The following is a 20,130-nucleotide window of genomic DNA, read 5'->3' as shown; positions in this document are numbered from 1 at the left end:
CATAGTTCATGTAAGTGCTGGCGCAGGTCCTTACACGGTGTATAACAAGGCCATGGGGTTGTTTCCTGGTCTGTCAGACAGAGATGACAGTGCCCCCCGCCCCCAGCAACCAAGTAACGAGGGGGATGAGGTGATGTGCACGGAACGTCCAGGCACACAGTAGGTGCACATTTTAAGTTTTCTGCCTGCCTCCTCCTCCACAGGTTGCCACACCTGCTCCTCACAGACACCCCAGGAGGTTGCAAGGCCAGGGCCCCCCTCTGATCCCCAAGGACACTGGGCCTCCAAGACAGAGGAAGGGGGAGCTCCCAGCAGGGCTGTCTCAGCAGAGGCCTCGCCTGGTTCCCTGGGGGCAGGCTCCCCCTACCCCAGGCCCAAGCCTCACTTCAAACCCCGTCAGTGCCCGGGCCTGGCCTAGCGGAGCAGCCTCCCGTGAGGTTCAAGGGCGCATTGCCGTTTCTCAGTCTGGGGCCGAGGGAGGGGACCGAGCCTGGCTGAGGTCCCGTCCCTGCCTGTTTCCTCACCATTGCGTGCACAACCCCACCCCGTCTCACGCCGAGGAGCATACCTCGGGCCCAGAGGACACGGGGTCCTACAACATCAAGCTGAAAGAGCCCTTGGGGACCAGGACTCAGCCTCCTTATCAAACTTTTGGGGAAATGGAGGCCCAGCACAGGGGTGACTTGCCCAGGGACATAGAACATATTGGGTACAGAATTTGGCTCTGAGCCCCGGGCCTTCTCCATAGACCCACCCCCCACCCCCACCCAACATGCTCCCTGATGCATCAGGCTCGGATGCGCATCTAGTTCCCAACTCAAATATGCGCTCTATGGGAGAAGCTGGGCCATGGCTGCCCGTGTCCCACGGGGTCCCTGCACCTGGAACAGACCAGACCTGACCCCCACAGGCATTCATCACTGAACGAACGAGGGCCCCGGGCACTGCGTTGTGTGCTCTGCCTCATAGCACAACTTCACGTGGCCATCGCCTCCACATTGGCGACCAGCAAACTGGAGGTGAGAGAGGTTGGCCAGTCTGCCATGGTGGGCTGACTACCCCAACCAGGGTTCGCGGCTCTGAAGCCCACCATCCCATTCTTGGGGCAGGGGCCCTGTGCCCAGCACAACTCTTGGCACACAGTGGGTGCCCCTTAGATGTGCTGGTGCTTTTCTTCCAAGTCAGTACCACACAGCAAGGGGCTAGTTCTTTGTCTCCTGGCTCTGCTAAGATTTTCCAGGGCTGGGGATGAGCCTGTCTTGGGCCATGAGCCCTGCCGCCCTCACCCTGGGGCCTTGCCTGGGGCGGGGGCTGAGGGGCAGGAACGAATGAATCAGTGGGTGGACTGAACCGGGGCCTGGGGCTGCTGTCTTCACCCTGTGCCCTAGAATTGCCCAAGTTGCCAGGCGGTCTCTGTCCCCAAGAGCCTGGCCTCCTGGCCAACTCCACCCTCCCTCGTGGAGACGGAGGGTGGGAAGAAACCCATCGCTGCCTGGAGATGCCTCATTCACCCCCACACAGAATCAGGGATGATCCAGAGGGGGCCCATGTGCCCTGGGCAGGCCGTCTGTGGCACCTCCTAGCTTTTCTGCACAGACTTTGCCATTCCTTCCAGCCTGACATTGCACGAGCCTGTGCTTAATTAGTGCGCTGTGTCCTGTGGGCAGCCTCTCACACCATCCCAGGGAGGCTAGCAGAGCAGCCAGAGGCATGGAGCCAGAGTCCCTGGGTTCGGATCCTGATTCTGCCCCTTAACAACTGTGACCTTGAGCAAGGTGCTTCCGCGTGCCTCGGTTTTCCCGCACGTATAATGGAGCTGCTGATTGTACTTACCTCACAGGGCAGATCTGAGGACTGAGTTAAGAATGTATCAGTAGAAATAACTAACACATACGTGGCTCTCACTAAGAATCAGCTCCTGTTCCAAGCCCCTTCTATCAACTCATATATGTAAATAATGATGCACAAGATAAAGCATTGAGCATGGTGCCCAGCACTCCATAAGTGAGAGCTGTGATTACTGTCATCTGGAAATCTCTGCACTGAGAGTTTTCCTTGAGGACAGCCTCTGGTCTCCAGCTAGGGCAGGGGTGTTTCCCAGAAGCCTGATGCGTGATGGCTTCAGCTTGGTTGGAATTTGGGGGTCTGCAGCCCGCCGGGCAGCCGGCTGCACTGTTTGACGCCTCTCTCCATTTGCACTTGCCTCCTCCTTCTTTTAGGTCAGAATCTCTCCCCCCTCACCCCAAAAGCCACTTGTTACAGTTCTCTTACCCTTTCTGCCTCCTGGGGCTCTGAAGTGTGCACCTGTTTCCCCTAAGCCCCGCCTCCCTCTACCAGTCTTCTCTTTTAAGGGCTGAAAGCCTCCACGATAGGATTTGCAGGATCTGACATAAGCTGGCCATCCACTCTTTGAGCATCCTTGAGCTATTTAAATGCCTCTCTGAGTGTGAGCACACAAACCTCAAGGTGGCTTGAATATTGCAGATTCAGGTCTGGAGTAACACTCTCTGTCCCCTCCCCAATTATGGACATTTTACCTCTATTAATGTAGCCAGAGACAATGGCTAACCTGGCTCTGCCTCAAGCCACTCAGGGCATCAAGTTTGCCAACAGGGGAAGTCTAGTGAGCAGAAATCGCCCTAGGAGCTTCATCTCTGGGATGGAAAATCTGTCTGTCTGTCTCTGTCTTTATGTCTCTGTCTGGTGCTTCCGAGATGTGGAGAAATTCACTCTGGTTTTGGGCTCCTCCCATGTCCTCAGCAGTCCTGTTGCCGTGTGAGAGATTCATCCTGCAGCCTCTCAGCAGCAAATCTCTGGCAATTCTCATCTGCCAGGTGTCCACTCATTCAATCCAGGAGTTCTCCCCACAGATGGGAAAGCTGAGGCCCCAGAGATGTTAAGGCACTCTCTCAAGGTCACACAGGCTCCTGAGGCTGAGCTAGGATCAGCCTTCCTGGCTGGTATTTCCCAGAATGTCTCTGCCCAGATTCGGGGGGCAGCTCCTTGGGTTTGGGGAGGAAATGAATTTTTCATGGGGTTGACTAGGAGGAGGTCAGGAAGTGGGAAGGAGCCTGGCAGGGCCTGGAGCAGCTCAGAGGCAGGGAGGCCTCTGCATGCAGCCTGAGGTGCTCTGAAATATTCATGCCTCTGTCTTTGCTCAGGGGAAAATGTTCCCTCGAGGATGACATTCCTAATTAACTTTAATGTTGGGTCAGAATCTGCCCCAGCAGCTGCTTTCTCACTTAGTAAGAAGACTTAACAAATTAACACCAGAAAATGGCTTTTTTTTTTTTTTTTTTTTTGAAACTTTCTCTGAGGCCTGAAGAAGCTGGGGGAGGCACAGGGCTCCTGTCTCCTGCCGGCTACAGGGAGAAGCTTCTGGCGGGGCCAGCGTCTCTTCCATCAGACATGGCCTTTTGCATATGGGAGAGTGAGCAGGGGGTGGCATCCCAGTGCTGCCGCTAATAACCTGGGTGCGCCCTTTCTCCCCGGGCCTCAGAGTCCCCGCGTGGAAGGGGCCTGAGTGGATGAAAATTTAACACATCACAAATCTTCCCACCCTGGTCTCTCTAGAGCAGAGGACAAATGTCTGCAAATGTGGGGCCTCAGAGACGCCAGCCGGAACCACTACCCTGTGTGGAAAAGGTCTTCGACCGTTTACACTTTACATTTACATTTACATTTCATTCTGTTCCAAATATTTCTCTGTTTAACGTATAAATATTTGTCTTACAATAATCATCAAGTAAAATGAATGCTCCAAGAAAATGTTATGTGGCCTCCTCTCATTCAGCCATAAGCTCCAGTCTGAGCAAAAAGAAATGAGGGGGCGCCTGGGTGGTTCAGTTGGTTAAGTTCAGTTTAGGTCATGAACTCACGGTCTGTGAGTTCGAGCCTCGCATCGGGCTCTGTGCTGACAGCTCAGAGCCTGGAGCCTGCTTCCGATTCTGTGTCTCCCTCTCTCTCTCTCTTCCTCCCCTGCTCACACCCTGTCTCTCTCTCTCTCTCTCTCAAAACTAAATAAGGACTTAAAAAAATTTTTTTAAAGAAATTAAAATGTATTTAACAATTACCATGTGCCAAATACTGTGTAACCCTGTGATACACAGCCTCTCATTTCATCCCCACTGCAATCTGCTGAGATCGATACTCTTGTCATCATCTCTTTACTGGAGACTGCGGCTCAGAGAGGGTGAGTTTGTTAGCCAAGGTCACCCAGCTAATGGACTGCCGTGAAGAGACACTGAGCCAGTTCACCTCTATGATCCCCGTCTGCCCTGAGACCAGCATTATGAAACCACAAGGAGTCTTTACAAAATCCCAGGGCCTCTTATCATTAAGACAGCGAACTTCCAACGTGGGGAAAGCCTTAGAAACACTATGTCTTGGCCATCACAAACCTATGGAATCAGAATCCAGAGCGGCAGGGTGGGGAATGTGGTGAGAAAATCATACCCGAGGGACTTAGAATGCAGACTTGACCCCAACAGAGAGTTTTTCTTCAAGATGATCTATTGTTTAAGTTTTTGTGTATTTTTGGGGGGGAGGGGAGGTGCACACGAGTGGGGGAAGGGCAGAGAGAGAGAGAGAGAGGGAGAGAGACTCCCAAACAGACTCCGCACTGTCAGCACTTGGGATCAGACTCTGGGCTGGATCTCACAAACCGTGAGATCATGACCTGAGCCGAAATGAAGAGCGGGATGCTTGACCTGCTGAGCCACCCAGGCGCCCCAAGGTAATCTGTTTTTGAAGGCTGCCATCGTGGAAGACTGGTTTGCTCTAGACCCACGCTGTGGTGATACAGTGACTGCCCCCACGCCCAGCTGGGAATGACCCCCCAGACGCCCCGCCGGCGCTCCGTGAGTGAGTGTAGGGACACTCGCAGCGTGGGCCTGCTCTCCCAAGGCATCCTGGCAGAGTCAGAAGGGACCCAAGGTGTCCTGTGTGTCAAACTGACCTTAAAGGCAGAAATGCAACTGTGCAAAAAAATCGGTTACAGAGTCAAATGCTCTTTCCCCCTTCACTGTATTCTTTTAGGGGCAAATATCTAAACTGAAAAACCTCAACGCAGGTAGGGCTGCAATCTCTCCAAGCCAACGGTGTCTCTCTAAATTGCAGACACTGCCCAGGTGCCTCCGACGTGAGCTGTGAGAACCCCCACCCTGGCCGGTCTCCCCGTCCACGGGCAGCACAGCAGGACGTCATTAACTCCTCTGAGGATTTGGGGCCCCGGGAGCTGAAGCCGCGTTCATCCTTGCTGCTCCAACTCCAAGCATGCTTGCGACACCCCGAAGCCTTGGATCCAAGGTTACCAGACGGGACCTGGAGCCGCGAGTTCACATCCTCATCCCACCCTTACGAGTCAGGGCACCTTGGGCCAATTTACTCCACCTGTTTCCCATAGAATGGGCTCAACCACAGCACCTACGTCACAGCGTTGTGGTGACGCTCTGGTAAGTGTAAAAGCCGTGAAACGGGTCTAGCACACAGCAAGTGCCCCACAAAAGGCCGCCACTATCCTGTCATGTCCTTCCTATTTTCTCCCTTACTCTCGGGTCACAGTTACCTGCCATTCTTCTCCCTCATCCTTCTGAAAGCCCTTGGGGACTGTGAGCCACTGGTCCCAGCAGCTCGTGTTTGGGGGTTGGTCTTCGGCAATGCTTCTCATGATCCATCAACTCAACTTTCTGAAGTGTTGTTTTCCCTTCCTTTCCTATCATCACTTCATGTTTTTTTAAATCAACTCATGCTTAATAATTCTTTATTTAAAGGAAGCTTATCGCTCAATGTGGGGCTTGAACTCTGAGATCAAGAATCAAGAGCCTTATGCGCCACTGACTGAGCTGCTCCTAAAATCAACTCTTCTTCTTCTTCTTCTTTTTTTTTTTTTTTGAGAGAGAGAGAGTGATCAGGGGAAGAAGGGGAGAGAGAGAGAGAGAGAGAGAGAGAGAGAGGGAGAAAATGAATCTTAAGCAAGCACCATGCTCAACATAGAGCCTGACACAGGGGCTCCCACGCCACTGGGATCATGACCTGAGCCAAAATCAAGAGTCAGACGCTCAACTGACTGAGCCACTCAGGCGCCCCCAGATCAGCTCATTTTTTTAAGTTTTCCAAAGGAAAATGTATACCACTATGATACATTTATGACATGGATATCTTAGTTTTTTTCCCCTAAGATGTACCAACCTGCACCTGAAACCCCCACAACAGGAAAAGCCCAACTGTACACTGCTAGGAGACCCACACCTCATACGGGCAAACAATGCCCCGCTGTATGCCCAGTCTGTAAGTGGCCACAGCCACATTCTCAGTGGAGGAACAGGACCCAGGTTGGTACTGGGGCCCCTCCAGGCCTGCGCTGTCAGTGAAGGAGGCCTGCTGGGTGGCCCCCGGGGCCCAGGCACTGAAGGCAAGGCCCGCCCCCCCTACCTTTGGTGTCTTCATCCTCAATGGTGGTGTTGGTACTTTCTGAAGATTCCTGCCAAAGAGAACATGGGAGGTGGTGAGGCCCGCCTGGCAAGCAGGACGACGCACGGCCACTTCAGGGCTATCCCTGCTGCCTGACTCTGTGGCCCGGTTTCCGTAAGCCTCACCGCCTCTGCCATCCGGATGCTGCCCTGAAAGCCCTGCCAGACCTCCAAGCCTAAGGAGGGGGAGGGCCCAGCTAGCGGGTGGCTGGTGGCAGGGGGCGTGGATGGAGGGATGGATGCGAGGAGAACCCTGGCCTTCCTGGAAGGGCTGGGAGGGCTCCCCGCCCTGTCTGCTTGAGGGAGCGAAGAGGGGAGGTGGGAGAGCAGAAGAGGCACGTGGTGGCCACAGAATGGGAAAGGAATACACACGTTGGCAGGAGAGGAAGAGAGAGAGGCAGTGAGGCCCAGTGTGAGAGAGGCTGGGCTTCAGGGGGAGAAAAACCACACAACTGAGGGAGACAGCGATGGAATCAGAAGAAGAGGGAGGTGGGCCACCATGCCACCACAGGGTCCCCTAGACAGAGGCACAGGCTGGTGGCTCCTCTGCCACGGGCAGGCCCTGGGTAGCTTCGAGAAGCTCAAGAAGGGCCTCTCTGGCGCCCACTCCTTGGGCCAAACCAAGCCCCGCCCTCGCCGCAACTGGCACAAACCAAGCCCTGAGATGAGTTCCAGAGCAGAGGGTGGGGAGAAGCGAGAAGCCGAGGGCTGGACGTGGGATGGGGTTCAAATCAACCTTCATACCTGAGGGGGCTCTCAGGTCTGCCACCAGGCTGTGGGGCTGGGCCATGGAGTTGGAGGTGTCAACAGAAACACGCCAACAACACGCACACACACACAACACACATGTTGTCACACGAGGCACACACGTACCGAGCACGCCCTGAGCACCCGCTCCCCGCCCCGGGTTCCCAGTGCAGCCTGCAGGAGGGAGCAGAGGCCCAGCATTTACCGGCGTTTGGGAGACGGCAGACACTCACCATTAACTGAACGCTGGAACTGGACTTTCTTTTCTGGAAAAACAAGGAGAAGAGATGGGACAGGAAAAGACACAGCGTGAAAACGGAAGGGAGCAGAGAAACGGCAGGGAGCAGAGAAACAAACGACAGGGGAGGTTTGGAAGGAGCTGGGCCTCGGGGTCATCCTGTGTGGTCCCTCGCCCCAGGTGGCCTTGGGACACGAGGTCAGGGCCACCAGCAAGAGCTGCCCTAGTACGGCCAGTCCTCTCTCAGCCTGAAGCTCTTGGGGCCTCACAGGCAGCTGCCTGGGGCTCGCTGTCCCACCAGCAAGCTCCAGGCTGGGCCTCGCTTGCCCCAAGACCCCCCTACACTGAGCTCAGATGGGGGGAAACCAATTCTAGGTCTTGGAGGCCAGTTGCCTAAGGCCTCCGGAAACCAAAGCTCTTGCCGGACGAGAGGGTGCTCAGGTCCGGAGAAGCGGCCCCGTGTCTCCTCCTAGACCCTCCCCATGTGTCTCTACTGAGAGACCCCGGCCTCCGGGGTGGGTTGAACGTCACAGTCTCTTGGGAAACTTGTCAGAAATAAACATCACCAGAGCCCCCTCAAGGAGTCTGATAACTAGGCCTGGGCGTCTCCATCTTAAACAGTATCGCCAGGTGACTTCAAAGCAGTCCTCTAAGTGGCCTTTGAAATCCTGCTTCCCAGTGACTGGCCTGTGCAGCTCCTTTACACTGATAGAGAAACTGAGGCACAGCCAGATGCATGGCTGAGCCCAGAATTCGAGTCTTTGGGCCCTACCCTCCCTCCTAGTCCAGCTTTTGGGGGATTTGTACCTTTGTTCCAACTATTGGCTGGGGAACCATGGGAAGGAGAGAGAGAGAGAGAGGACACATGTGGACACATGTCCTCTCCCTCTCTCACTCCTAAGCTAGGAGGTGCAAAGACTCACATGAAGGGAAGGCTGTGGGTCAAGACTGGTGCTAGTGTTGGACAGAGGGGAAGCTGGGGCCCGGAGATGGGCAGGGACCTGCCCGAGGTCTCTCAGCTAGCCGATAGCAGAAAGGAGGCTGAACCCCACGAGTGTAGGCTCCCTCCTCTGTCCAGGTCTCCAGGCCCCACAGCCTGACTGCACTGCAGAGGCTCGTCCTTCCTGGACACTCCGTTTGAGAGGCCTGGAGGCTGTTCTCACTGCACTGTGGGGGGAGCAGTGAAGGCCTTGAGATGCCCGCAGGGTAGGCCTTTGCCAGGGAGGAGGCATTGGCTATTCTCGGAGGATCCTTAGGTCTAATTCTGTGTTTTCTGACTGCAAGATCCAGGAGCCGCTGAGGGCCGGGAGCCTAAGCTCCTGCACTCTCCATCCAGGGCCCCCACAGACGTGGCCAAAGTGGCTGAGTGGGCACTCCCGGTCCCTGCATCTGCCCCGGCTTAGTGGGCAGTGTGACTCCCGCAGCCAGCAGCCAGTGGCCAGCCCCTCATGCCCTGTCCTAGGGTCGGCCTCGCTTCTGGCCAGAGCCTGGCCAGGCACAGTGCACGTGGCAGGGGACAGGCCCTCACAGCTCACTGTCAGCAGAAACCTGAGGAACGCAGGGGCCCAGGGTCCAGGCGGGACACGAGGAGGGAACATAGAGCAGAGACTGCGTCAGATTCGAACATACAGTGACAGGATGGGACATGGGGGAGAGGAGTCACAATGGCATGGATGGGACACCAACAGGGGGCAGTGAGTGGGGTTGAGGGGTGAGAGCGGTCGGCCGCTCCTCATAGAAGCAGAGGCTTTGACGTGGCTGGGAGGCGGGGCGGAGGGGGGGGGGGCTTCGCTTCTTGCAGACAGAAAGACTCGATTTCCCTGGATCACAAATGATGCTAATAACCCCGCACTGACCAGGGGCTTTCACCAAAAGTGGAGTCACATCTCCCAGGACCACGTGTAGAAGCATGGTTCCAGGGTTAGCAAAGACGGCAGAAAAAAAGTAGGGTCAAAGTTAGCCCTGCAAGGCCCATAGGGTACAACGTGGGGTCGTCTCTGTTCCCCAAACAGCCCTTCCCCCTCCAGCGTTGGAAGCACATCACTGGGGCTCCAGCAAAGCCTCAGATGAAGCCGGTGGTCTCCGTGGGAACCAAGTCGTAAGAAGAATATGTACTTCCCACTTGGGTGGAACGTGTGTTGTTTAAAGGAGCACACGGTGTGAACCAGCCCCCCCCCCCCCCCCCCCCCCCCCCCCCCCCCCCCCCCCCCCCCCCCCCCCCCCCCCCCCCCCCCCCCCCCCCCCCCGCTCCCCGCCAAGGCCCACTCTGGCGTGAGCCTCTCACCAGCCTTAGGAAACACCTGCATTCTTCCCTTGCACAGACGGCAGAGCTGATGACTCAGATCTCCAAAGGAAGGGACAGTGGGGCCCATCGAACCCACGGCTCCTCGACTTGAGGTCCAGCATCCCTCAGAGTGACACACATGTCTAGACCCACAGAGCAACACATCACTCCCCCAACTCCTGGGCAGACCGCCGCTTACTCCCATCTTCCAGCTGGATTTCTCCCCTCCTCCACCCCGCCCCCCCCCGCAAAAAACTATTCCTGGCCTTTGGGTTTCTCTTCATCCACACCAGAGCCACCTGAGAGGCCGCTCGGGGTCTGTCCTGCCCCTGCAGGAAGGAGTGGCAGTTTCTTCAGCTGTGCCCACGGGCAAGCCCTGCGGGTACTAGCCAGAGTTCCGCCATGCTATGGGATGTCCTTGCCCCCAGATAGCCTCTGCCTCCAGGCCTGGCCTGGAGAGGAGCCAGAAGGGAGCTTCATCCCAAGACCCAGTGTGAGGCTGGACCTGACCTCACACCCAAGGGTTCTGTGTCAGGGCCACGGCCGAGAGCCAAGAAGACAGGGTAGCCCTCCCTCTGCCCCTCCTCCTCTGTGGACTTAAGTTTCAGCCCACCGGCACCTGTGGCCTCTGCCCTATATCTTCCAAGTATGATTTTTCCCAGGGAAACACACTGGGGCCAAGAGGACCCCAGCTGCTCCAAACTGGGCCACCCTCGTATTGCGCATCCTCCCCCTCCACTACCCTTTCCAGTTGGAGGAGGGGAGAGAGTTTGACTCATGTAACCCAAAACAGCAAGGCAGCCAGAGCTCAATCCTAGATTCCATCGTAGGGTTTGGGATAGGTGTGTGTTAACTTTATAAATTGGAATTGTTGTTAGAGCTGTGTTTCCAAATACTTCCTGGATCAAACTTTGTTTTCAAGAGAAATCTTACTCGAAAGTCCAATCTAGAAAACAGAAAAGATAATACTGACTAGGAAGCATCTCATGAGCGAGCATCGCACGCCAGGACCCCTGCTAAATCCTCACCATACGCGTTCCTGCTTCATCCTCAGGCACAGCCCCGGGGGGCGGGAATCCCTTTTCCTCCCATTGCCCAGATGAGGACACACAGGCTCAAGGGATTGAAATAACCAGCTGAGGTCTGTAGCTGCTAAGTCCGCCCTGGCTCCCTTAACCACTGCGATGTCTGTTCTGTGGAGCTATTTGCCTGAAGCGGGTGTGAGACACCCAGAATCTTCTCTGCTCAGCCTCCTCCTTCCTGTCCCACACTACTTGCTGCCGGGGTGCCCCCCCTCCAAACCTTCAGGCTCCAAGAAGTTCCGTTTGAAAACCACGGACTTTGGCTGATAACCAACTACTTATGTGTTCTGCCAGTACCCAAGACAAGGAGGAGAAATGATTAGAGGGGGTTTTGTTGCCTGTCTTTTTTCTTTCTTTTTTTTTCTTTTCTGGTTGGAAAGCTTACATCTTGGAAATCATGGAGTCCACACGCACCCCCCCCCCACCTCAATCCATTGCACTTATGAGGAAACTGAAGCCCCCAGAGGACTAAGAGCAGAAAGGAGGCCCAAATCCTGGCTTCCACCAGCCAGCCCAGATCTCTCCCCATGCACCCCCTAAACCGAACCAAAGCCAATGGCCTGAGGCCATAAATGCTGCTACAATGAAGCCAGAAAGCCACCAGCCTACCTGGATGGCTGTGTTTGGACAGCATCCCACACTTTCCAGCGTCCTGGGCACAGCCCAGCCCTAGGGTCCTGGCCAGGCAGGGCTCTGAGCCCAGAAAAAGGCAGGGTCTCAAGAGAGGAGAGCCCACAAGGCAAGCCAGTGGCAGGGGAGGAGGGGGCTGGAGAGAGGCAGGGGGCAGGCCCCAGAGAGCAGAGGGAAAAGAGAAAGGAGGGAAGGAGGGGGCGGCAGGATATGGACGAAGTAGCTCGGGCATCGGGGGTGGGGACAGAGGGCAGGCCTGGGTCATGGAAAGGAGGGGATTCTTGGCCCTGAGCTGGCAGGCCTTGACAGGGGTGGGTGCCTCTGTCAGAAACTGGCTCTCCATCCTCTGTGGGCTTTGTGGGGCGGACTGGGGTGCACACTGGGTCAGGGGCCCGTTCCAGCCAGCCCACACTCGGGGAGGACGAGGTCACCCCTCACGATCAGCCCTGCCTCTTCTTTGAGCCCTCTCACTTTCCAGTCCTCCCGACCCAGAGAACCACAGGCATCTTCAGACCTGCCCCTTTCCTTGCACCCGCCCAACCCCCCTGGCCACCTGCCTCTCCCACCTCCTTTCAACCCTCCCTCCACCCCTCCCCCCAGCCCCCACCACTCCTGGGGACAGCCTGGCTGTACGAGTGGCCACATCGACCCAGAGCACCTTCAGCAAGGCCTGGGTCTTGCTCCAGCCCTGAAAGGCGGGCCCTGTTGGCGGAAACGCTGCCAGTTGCCGGCCCTGCCAGGCTCCCAGGGGCTTACCTTCACACCATCATTCTTCTTGTTTCCTCCACTCTTCCCTCCTGCGGAGGAGAAAAAGTAGAGGGTTACCAACACCAGGCAGGGCACCAAGGCCCACAGGGTGAGGAATAGCAGCATCCGCGGGCAGACGGAGGGCACAGAGCCGGCTCAGAGATCCGGGGGACACCTCCTCCTTCTGCTCCTCCTTCCTCCTTGGGGCCTGGACTGCCAGTGCCCCCCCTAGGTGGGCCTGGGCTCCCCCGTTCTCAGCAATCTTGAGTGTGACCCTATGGCCCCATGAGTTGTAAGAGGTGATCGATGTGTCCCAGGCCTGTGGGGTTGCCTTTTCAGCCCCGGGGATTCCCTCTGGATCCCAGTCACCACCCGTGCTGGTGGTGGCCAACCCGGAGGCCTGGCTGCCTGGCCGGGGGCTGGACGCTCCCTCCCCACCCTGGCCTGCTCTAATTTTAGCCCCACGCTGCTGCGGAGGTCATGTGTCAGCCCTGCCTACTCACTCCGGACAGCTGCAAGCGTTGTTTTGCCGGTGATGAGAAGCAGATGCCCCACTCTGGGGCCCATCCTTGCTAGAGCGCCCACCCCCTACAGAGGCCTCTCTATCCTCAAACTCCAGAGCCCCATGCTAGGGCTGGCTGTGTCCCTGGCGACTAGGAAAAGGGGGCCAGCAGTTCTCTGGGAGGCCCCTCCTCTTGTCGTTCCTCCTTCCCTCCCTCCTGGCCTCCTGGACAGAGCCCTTGGGGAGGGCAGCAGCCAGGAACTGGCAGGAACGCCCCGCGCGGCATCTGGCCGCTTCAGACTTCAAACAAATGCCTTAAGGTACACGAGACAGGATAACTATAAAGTGCTTAGCACAGCACTTGACCTGGATGCAGTAGCTGGTCAGTAAATGGTAGCCACTGTACGTCCTTCTCCCGGCGGCCTGGAGATGGGGAGCCTGGGGAAAGAGGCGGCACGGGACGTGGATGCCCCAGAGGCTCAGAGGGACTGGCTCATGCTAGCCCAGCTTCTCAGTCCTCGTATCTCAACCTGTGACCCCTTCCAGGCAAGTTTCCCTCTTACAAAGTACATGCAGGGGTGGGGGCCTCTGGATCCCGCAGCTGGGAGGAATGACCTTCATGCACTGGACTGGGGTGAACAGAAGCTTCTGCGAGCTTCATGGGCTTGACCGGGGTGTAGAGTGGAACGGGGAGAATGGCTGCCCCTCCAGCTTCAAGGGGGCCCTCTCAGCTCCGGCCCACCACCGCAAGACTGTGGGTCCCCTGTGATCACATGTTCTGATTTTCAAGAGAAGACAGAAAGCTGAGGTTTTTCTACAAAATCTCATTTGTAAGTGTCGGGACCTCTTTTCAAAAACACCAGTGGTTTATAACGCCCCTGATCCCACCAGTCCACGAAGAGATGGGAGCCGACCCATGGGCGCCATCCGGACTGGGGTTTCTAGAGGCGCTTCGGATGTTAAAAAAAGACTCTGACTGTCTGGGCGGCTCATCTTTCAGGTTTAGGAGCTGCAGGATCCTTGTCTGGGGAGAGAGCGGGAAGGCAGTTCCATGCGATGGGGCTAGCCCAAAGTTCCGGAGTTCTCCCACCTGTGGGTCTCATTCTTCCAGCCGGTTCAATGGGCCGATAGACTCTCTGGGAAGCTGGAGCCATAGCTTCCCAGAGCCGATCCCTTGCTGAGGGGCCGGCCAGGCGTCTGCAGCAGCCCTCTCCGGCTGGCCCAGCCCTGACCAGAGGGCCCCTCGGGTGAGGTTTGCTATATCTGCTCAGCTGCCCCGTCAGCTGTTCAGGCTCCCCAGAGAGATGCCTCTGGCAGGCGCGGACCTGGGTTCTCTCCGATGCGCCAAGGGGAGCTTCTTGCTAAGCCCCGATGCAAATCTTTTCCTTTTCTCTTTGGGGCCGCACGCCGCAGCTCAGGCTGTTGGGCACTCCCTGACTTAACCAGCTGGCTATGGCCAAGGCCAAAGGCCCCTCCCCTGGCTCCCTGGTGATGCATCTTTGTTAGGGGCTTACTCTGGGGTTGCTCAAAGCTGCACCACAAGCAGGCTCTGCCTCTCTCTGCCTAGCAATGGCCCCCACTGCCTTGTCACAAAGGCCACTTGAGTGAAAGCATGGGGACTGCTTAACACGAGGCTCAGTAACAGCGGGGAACAGGAATATTGCTGCTTCCTGGGCCTGGTTCAGTCCTGCCTGGATGCACATCCCGGTATTTGGGAGGGCTTCCCCGTCACGCTGGCCCAACCTGAGAACCCAGCACCACTGTGAAGTTGGGAAGTCAACCTTTCCTGATGGGCCTCTGGCTTGCTGACCTTTCACTTCTTGCCCCTTCTGGGTGCAGGTGACCTAAGCGTCCAGTCCTTGGTCCTCTGTAGCTCTCACTTTCCCCGGGCCCCTGGTCCAAGGCACCCAGATATCCAACAGGGCAATGCTCCCCAACAGACCTGTGCGGGATGTATTTGGGACTCTGAGGTCCCACCACCTACCAGAGAAGTTCCTGGTAGCCAGCATAGTGGTGAGAATGGCTCCCTGCAACAGAGAAGGAGGGGGCATGGGGCACAGGAGGTTGGAGGTGAGGGGGGAGAGGAGAGACAGAGAGATGGGAGGGATGGAGGGAGGGGAGGCAGGTGCTGCATTCAGACACAAAGCCAAAGCCTTCCGCCCTGCCCCTCCATTTGTCTTCGCCCCAGAGCCCAGAGACCGTCCCTGCCTCCCTGGGGAAGTTGGGGGGAGCTAGGCCTTAGCTGGCACAGCTCCTGGGACAGGGCCATCCTAGCAGCAGATATTAATAGGTTCCACTGGCCTGCCAGAGGTGGTGGAGAGGGCTCGAAGACACCTGTCAGTGGGGGCTCCTAAAGGCTATGGAAACGTCCTGCCTGAACCAGGACAGTAGACCTGACCTCCTGGGCCTCCTTTACCCTCCACCCAGTGCATTGAGTCCCTCACTCCATCATTGGTTTGTCCACCCGGGGCTCCTGGGCTCAGAGCCGTGGAGGGTTAGCAAAGAGAAACTCTTTTGTCTCGATGCGGGGGCTAGGGGATTGCCCTTCCCGTTCTGACACTGATATGGACACTCTCTGAGTCTGACAGTTCCTGATTTTTAGAACATGAAAAATGGTTCTGACATTCTGAGATTTTCCTCTGTGACAGGTCCCAGTGAGGGGCACGGGGGGGCGGGGGGCGCGGTGAGATTTAGTTCTCCTGGCATCAGGCAGGCCACCGCCCCCTCGGCCCATGTCCCCTTCCTGAGCCACCAAGTCAGACCTGGGAGCACTTGGTGAGGAGATTCTGAGTGAGCTGAGGCCTCAGCACCTGTCACTCGGTGTTCTGATAGCTTCTCTGCCCCAGCGGGCTGGGGACTCTTCAGTTGTTCTTGCTGCCTGCTCGTGGGGTCCCTGGCAAGGTCTAGACCAGTAGCTATCACAGCCCTAGGAGCACACACGACCTGCTGGAGAGGCTGGCAGGTCCGGGCCCACTTGGGCCCCACTGTGGCTTCCTCTGGGCAGTGACCCCTGCCCACGTCCCTTGGCTTGTCGTCCCCAGTGCCCGGCAGCAGCCGGGCCTCTCACGCCCCTGGTCTCCTGCCCCATCCCAGCTCACCTCCTCCCCAGCCACACTGGAACACTTGCAGTTCCCCTAATGGGGTCAAGCTCACCCTTCCGGACTTCTGCACGAGCTTTCCTCTCTGTCTTGGAACATCTAGAACATCCCTTTGTTCCAAGGAACGTTGTCACCACCACACCAACTCTACACGGCTAATACCTGCTTATCCTCTGGGGTGTCCGCTTAAAGGCCACTTGCTTAGACCACGGTCATGGCCCTGCTGCGTACACCCCCATCTCAGGGTGCACCCAGGCGCGGCACTCCCCACCGCCCCTTCTTGTTCTGCTTCTTTGTCTGTCCTTTCCACGGCCCGCTCCCCAGCCCAGAAGGTAGATGTGCAGGAAATCCTTGTTGACTCAGTGAAGGAAAGAACTCATGACTGAGTCTCTCAGCCTCTTTGGAGACCCAACCAAGCTACTCCGTGTCCGGGGGCCAGGGAGGGCGAGGACCTGTTACCTTCAGTTTTCTCCTGGCGTTGAACTTCTTCAGGCAGTCCACGGTCTCCTGTCTGTGCATGCAGGAGGCCACCGTGGACCGGTGCTGGAGGAAGAGGGGAGACGTCTGTGAGGGGAAGCCAGGCCCGCCCGAGGGCCCTGCCACAGGACATCTCTCGGAGATGTGGCCGGTGTTTGGGGGGAACAAATCTCTGCTCCAAGGGATGTTGTCACCACTGCAGGCACTGAGCGCCCCAGGCACCAGATATCCGGTGCCAGGAGCACCGCCATGAAGTCAACGCCTCCTGTCTCAGTCCCCCTGAGAACCATGGCCGCTCTCAGTCCCTCGTGACCCGCAGGGGTCTGGACCCTGGAGTCAGGAGGGGCTCCTGGGAAGGGCCCTGCTGAGGAAGGCTCACCGAGATCCAAGGGTGCTTGAGGGCTTCGGCGGCCGTGATGCGTTTGGATGGGTTGATGGTCAGCATCTTATTGATCAGATCCTTGGCTTCCGGGGTGACGGTGTCCCATTCCGGTGATGGGAACTGGAAGGGGCAGAGGGGCCAGGTTTGCCCAGCCTACCCCAGGCCACCCCTGCGATCCCCCAGCCCCTGACTGGCAGGGGAGCAGGCAGGGGTCCTATGGCCCATCCACTTGGGCATCAACAACCGGGAGGAGTAAGGACCCTCGATGCAGGGACCCCTCTGGAACCAGACGAAGGACAGGGTGCTTTCCCCCCAGGACAAATCAGAACAGAGGCCACATGGAAAGGAGGACTTCCTCTGTTTTTCTGAGGCTGTGCCTTATCCGGGGACCAGTGGGCCAGTGGCTATAGGCCAGACTTCAGAATCAGAAGGCTGAGTTTAAGTCCTGGCTCTGCCTCTGGGGCTGTGTGACTTTGGACAAGTCACGCGACCCTCCAGCTGCCCCTAGAGATGTTGTGAGGATTAAATGTGACATAAAACACATAGCACATAGCTTGAAAAAAATCAGCCTTATTGAAAATCAGTACAGCTTGGTCATTGGGAGCACAGAGGCTAGAGCCAAACTACCTGGGTTCAAATCCCAGTTCCACCACTTCTTAGCTATGCAGTGTGGGCAGTTATTTAACCTCGCTGTGCCTCAGCTGTCTTCTCTGTAAAATGGGACTAATAATCGCACCTATGTCACAGATTGGTATGAAGATTAGCTGTAATATATTTAAAGCATTTAGAAGAGCACTATGTTCATGTTAGCTATTATTATTATTTGTGTATTACTATTTGGGGGGGTGAGAAGTTGAGAGTCTGGCTTCTGGACCTACCCTCCACCTCTCATCCCGCTCTGATGCTATTACTGCCCTCTGGGGCTCCAGGCTAAATCCCATCACACAGAGGCTCAACCAGCAGGCGAGGCCCGCACATCAGCCCTGAAGCTCCACCCGCCCCACAACTAGAGAATGGCTGGGGGTCTAAGTGGGTGGGGAGGACAGGAGGGAGGCACAGGGGATGACAGGGAGGCTGGAGAGAGGAGGGACACTCACATCATAGGCGCCAGCTTTGATTTGCTGGTACAGGCGGTGCTGGTCCTCATCCCAGAATGGCGGGTACCCAACCAGCAGGATGTACAGGATCACCCCTGGGAAGAGGACCCGGAGAAGCCTCACCCCCCTGTGAGGAGGAGCCATGAAGAGGGGAAAGGATGGGAAAGGAGTGGGCACCAGAGGGGCAGGTGACCAGGGTGGGAGGGGGGCGGTGAGACAGCTTCAGGGCAGACTCACCACAGGCCCACAGGTCCACAGGCTTCCCATACGGGTCCTTCCGCAGCACTTCCGGGGAGAGGTATCCAGGCGTCCCTGCGAACCCTGCTCCCCAGACACCCAGACAGGAGCACGCACACACACACACACACACACACACACACGCGCGCGCACACACACACACACACACACACACACACAGGTTGGCACATTAGCCACCCAGAGCAAGATCCTGCTGGAAGAGGGCTGAGGTTGCCCTGGAGATGAGGAAAACACTCCTGCCCCCAAGAGTGGGTTAGGGGGGCAAGAAGCTCTCCCTGGCAAGACAGCAAAGCCTTTAGACCAAGCTGGACAGGTCCTCAGTGCACCTGTCACTACCCCACTCCAGAGCCTACAGCAGAAGTCATCAATCAATCCCAGAGTCCTTCCCGTGGGGTCCTGACTCAGCATCATACACTTCTAACAGCCATGCCGCAGCCACCATCAAGCTGTGTTGGCACTCTAGACAAAGTGTCCTTGCCATGTCAGCTACAGGCTGAACTGAATCCTTGCCCACTCCCCACCCTTGGAGGAGCAGGTCCCAGGAGAGCAGGAGGACTCTCCCCATCTCTGGTTTTGCCTTAAGTCTCTTTTCCTTTGGGGCTTCAGTTTCCTCATCTGTCAAATGAGGGATTAAGGATTCCTCCTTTCATACCTCCCAGCATTGATGAGAGGATCACTTGCAATAAACCAGCACCCAAAGTATTTTAACAAATAATCATAAGAACAGTTACTATTTCTTAAGTGTGTATGCTCTAAGCACGGAGCAGAGCACTTACATGCCTGGTCTCCCTCCTCACACAGCCCCGAGGAACATACTATTATCATCCCCATTTTACAGATGCAGAAATGAAGGCTCAGCAAGGTGACATGACTCGCCCCAAAGTCACACACCTCCTAAGTGGCTGGGTCAGAACTTGAACCCAGAGCTCTGGCTCTTAACCAATGATCAAAAGTGCCCACTAAGGGATCCCTGGCTGGCTCAGTTGGTAGACAATGTGACTCTTCATCTCAAAAGTGCCCACTAAAAAGTTCCCCCAGATAGCGGAAAGGACTCAGTTATGCTGAAAGCTCAGTACACTGGATCACTGGAGCTTAGATCCTGGCTCTACCCCGTTTAATCTCCCATGAACCCTTCCATGTGTTCCTTAGCCTCTGTTCCTCATTTGTAAAATCAGGATAATTAGCCCTGGGACCCAGGTTGTCCGGGGAACCCTTGGAAAACCTTAGCCAGTAGTGATGGTGCACGGGCATGTAAGGAAGCCATGCCCTCTTTCATGATGACCATGGCCCTATGCCCAACTCCCATGGAGATAGGATGGGCGACACCTAGTGACCAGAGGCTGAGTGGCCTGGGACCCTGGAGCCCTGGCTAGTGCATGAGCCATCTCCCACCTGCCTCTGCCTGGGCAGGGGGCTCCTAGGGGGCGACCTGTCAACTCGAGGCTGGCCCCCAATGGCCCTGCCACCCCCTGCCCCCACTCACCGAACCATGCCTGCTGCTCCCCTTCCACCTCTATGGCCAGGCCAAAGTCTGCCAGCTTCACCGCGGCACCCTTGAGTTTGGAAGCCAGCAGCAGATTCTCCGGCTTCCCAGGACCAGGGAGAAGAGTGAAATGGAGGAAGAAAGAGCCAGAAGACAGTGAGCAGATTCAGAATCTCACCTCCAGGGGGTCTGGGCATCTGGGAGGTGCAGCTGGACAATCCAGAGGTGCCCTGCACCTGCCCCTCCAGTGCCAGCCATGGAATCCTGAGCTTCAGCCCTCCAGAGAGGGGACGACCCTAGTGCAACACCTCTGTCTACTGCAACAGAAAGATCTTTCCCCACCACTGACCCCCTCCTCCACTTCACCTCAGGGTTTGGGGCTGGGGCTGAGGTGATGGCAGGGAGTTGGGGGAGTAGCCACCACTACGATAAAGGAAAAGGAGCGATATTTATTGCACTCCTACTAGGTGCCGGCCACCAGGCAAAGTGCCTTGCATATATCATCTTGATGATCACCTCAACAACCTTTGGGGCCAGCATTATTATCCCCATTTTCCACCGGTAGCCTTCCTACATTCCCCCAAACACTGATGCCCGTTCCCACCTCAGGGCCTTTGCATTTCCTGCTCCCGTCT

General features: G+C 56.7%; 1 protein-coding gene across 5 annotated transcripts in view; it reads right to left on the bottom strand.

Annotated features, from left to right (window-relative positions):
• The window catches only part of CAMK2A (calcium/calmodulin dependent protein kinase II alpha), a 63,090-nt gene that overhangs the window by 10,901 nt on the left and 32,059 nt on the right, over nt 1-20,130 (bottom strand). For 2 of the 5 annotated variants that reach the window (XM_029943059.1, XM_029943058.1), the window contains exons 7-14: nt 19,496-19,598; nt 17,992-18,075; nt 17,755-17,849; nt 16,655-16,777; nt 16,258-16,341; nt 14,685-14,727; nt 12,208-12,248; nt 6,433-6,481 (exon numbers count right to left, since the gene is read on the bottom strand). In XM_029943059.1, coding sequence (XP_029798919.1) covers nt 6,433-6,481; nt 12,208-12,248; nt 14,685-14,727; nt 16,258-16,341; nt 16,655-16,777; nt 17,755-17,849; nt 17,992-18,075; nt 19,496-19,598 — 622 coding nt within the window. Of the gene's footprint in view, nt 1-6,432; nt 6,482-7,450; nt 7,484-12,207; nt 12,249-13,066; nt 13,139-14,684; nt 14,728-16,257; nt 16,342-16,654; nt 16,778-17,754; nt 17,850-17,991; nt 18,076-19,495; nt 19,599-20,130 lie in introns of all 5 variants that reach the window. The other 3 variants (XM_029943055.1, XM_029943056.1, XM_029943057.1) reach the window with 3 other exon arrangements.

Source organism: Suricata suricatta, chromosome 6, assembly GCF_006229205.1.
Source record: "Suricata suricatta isolate VVHF042 chromosome 6, meerkat_22Aug2017_6uvM2_HiC, whole genome shotgun sequence".
NCBI lineage: Eukaryota > Metazoa > Chordata > Mammalia > Carnivora > Herpestidae > Suricata > Suricata suricatta.
This window is presented reverse-complemented; position numbering and strand designations above follow the sequence as displayed.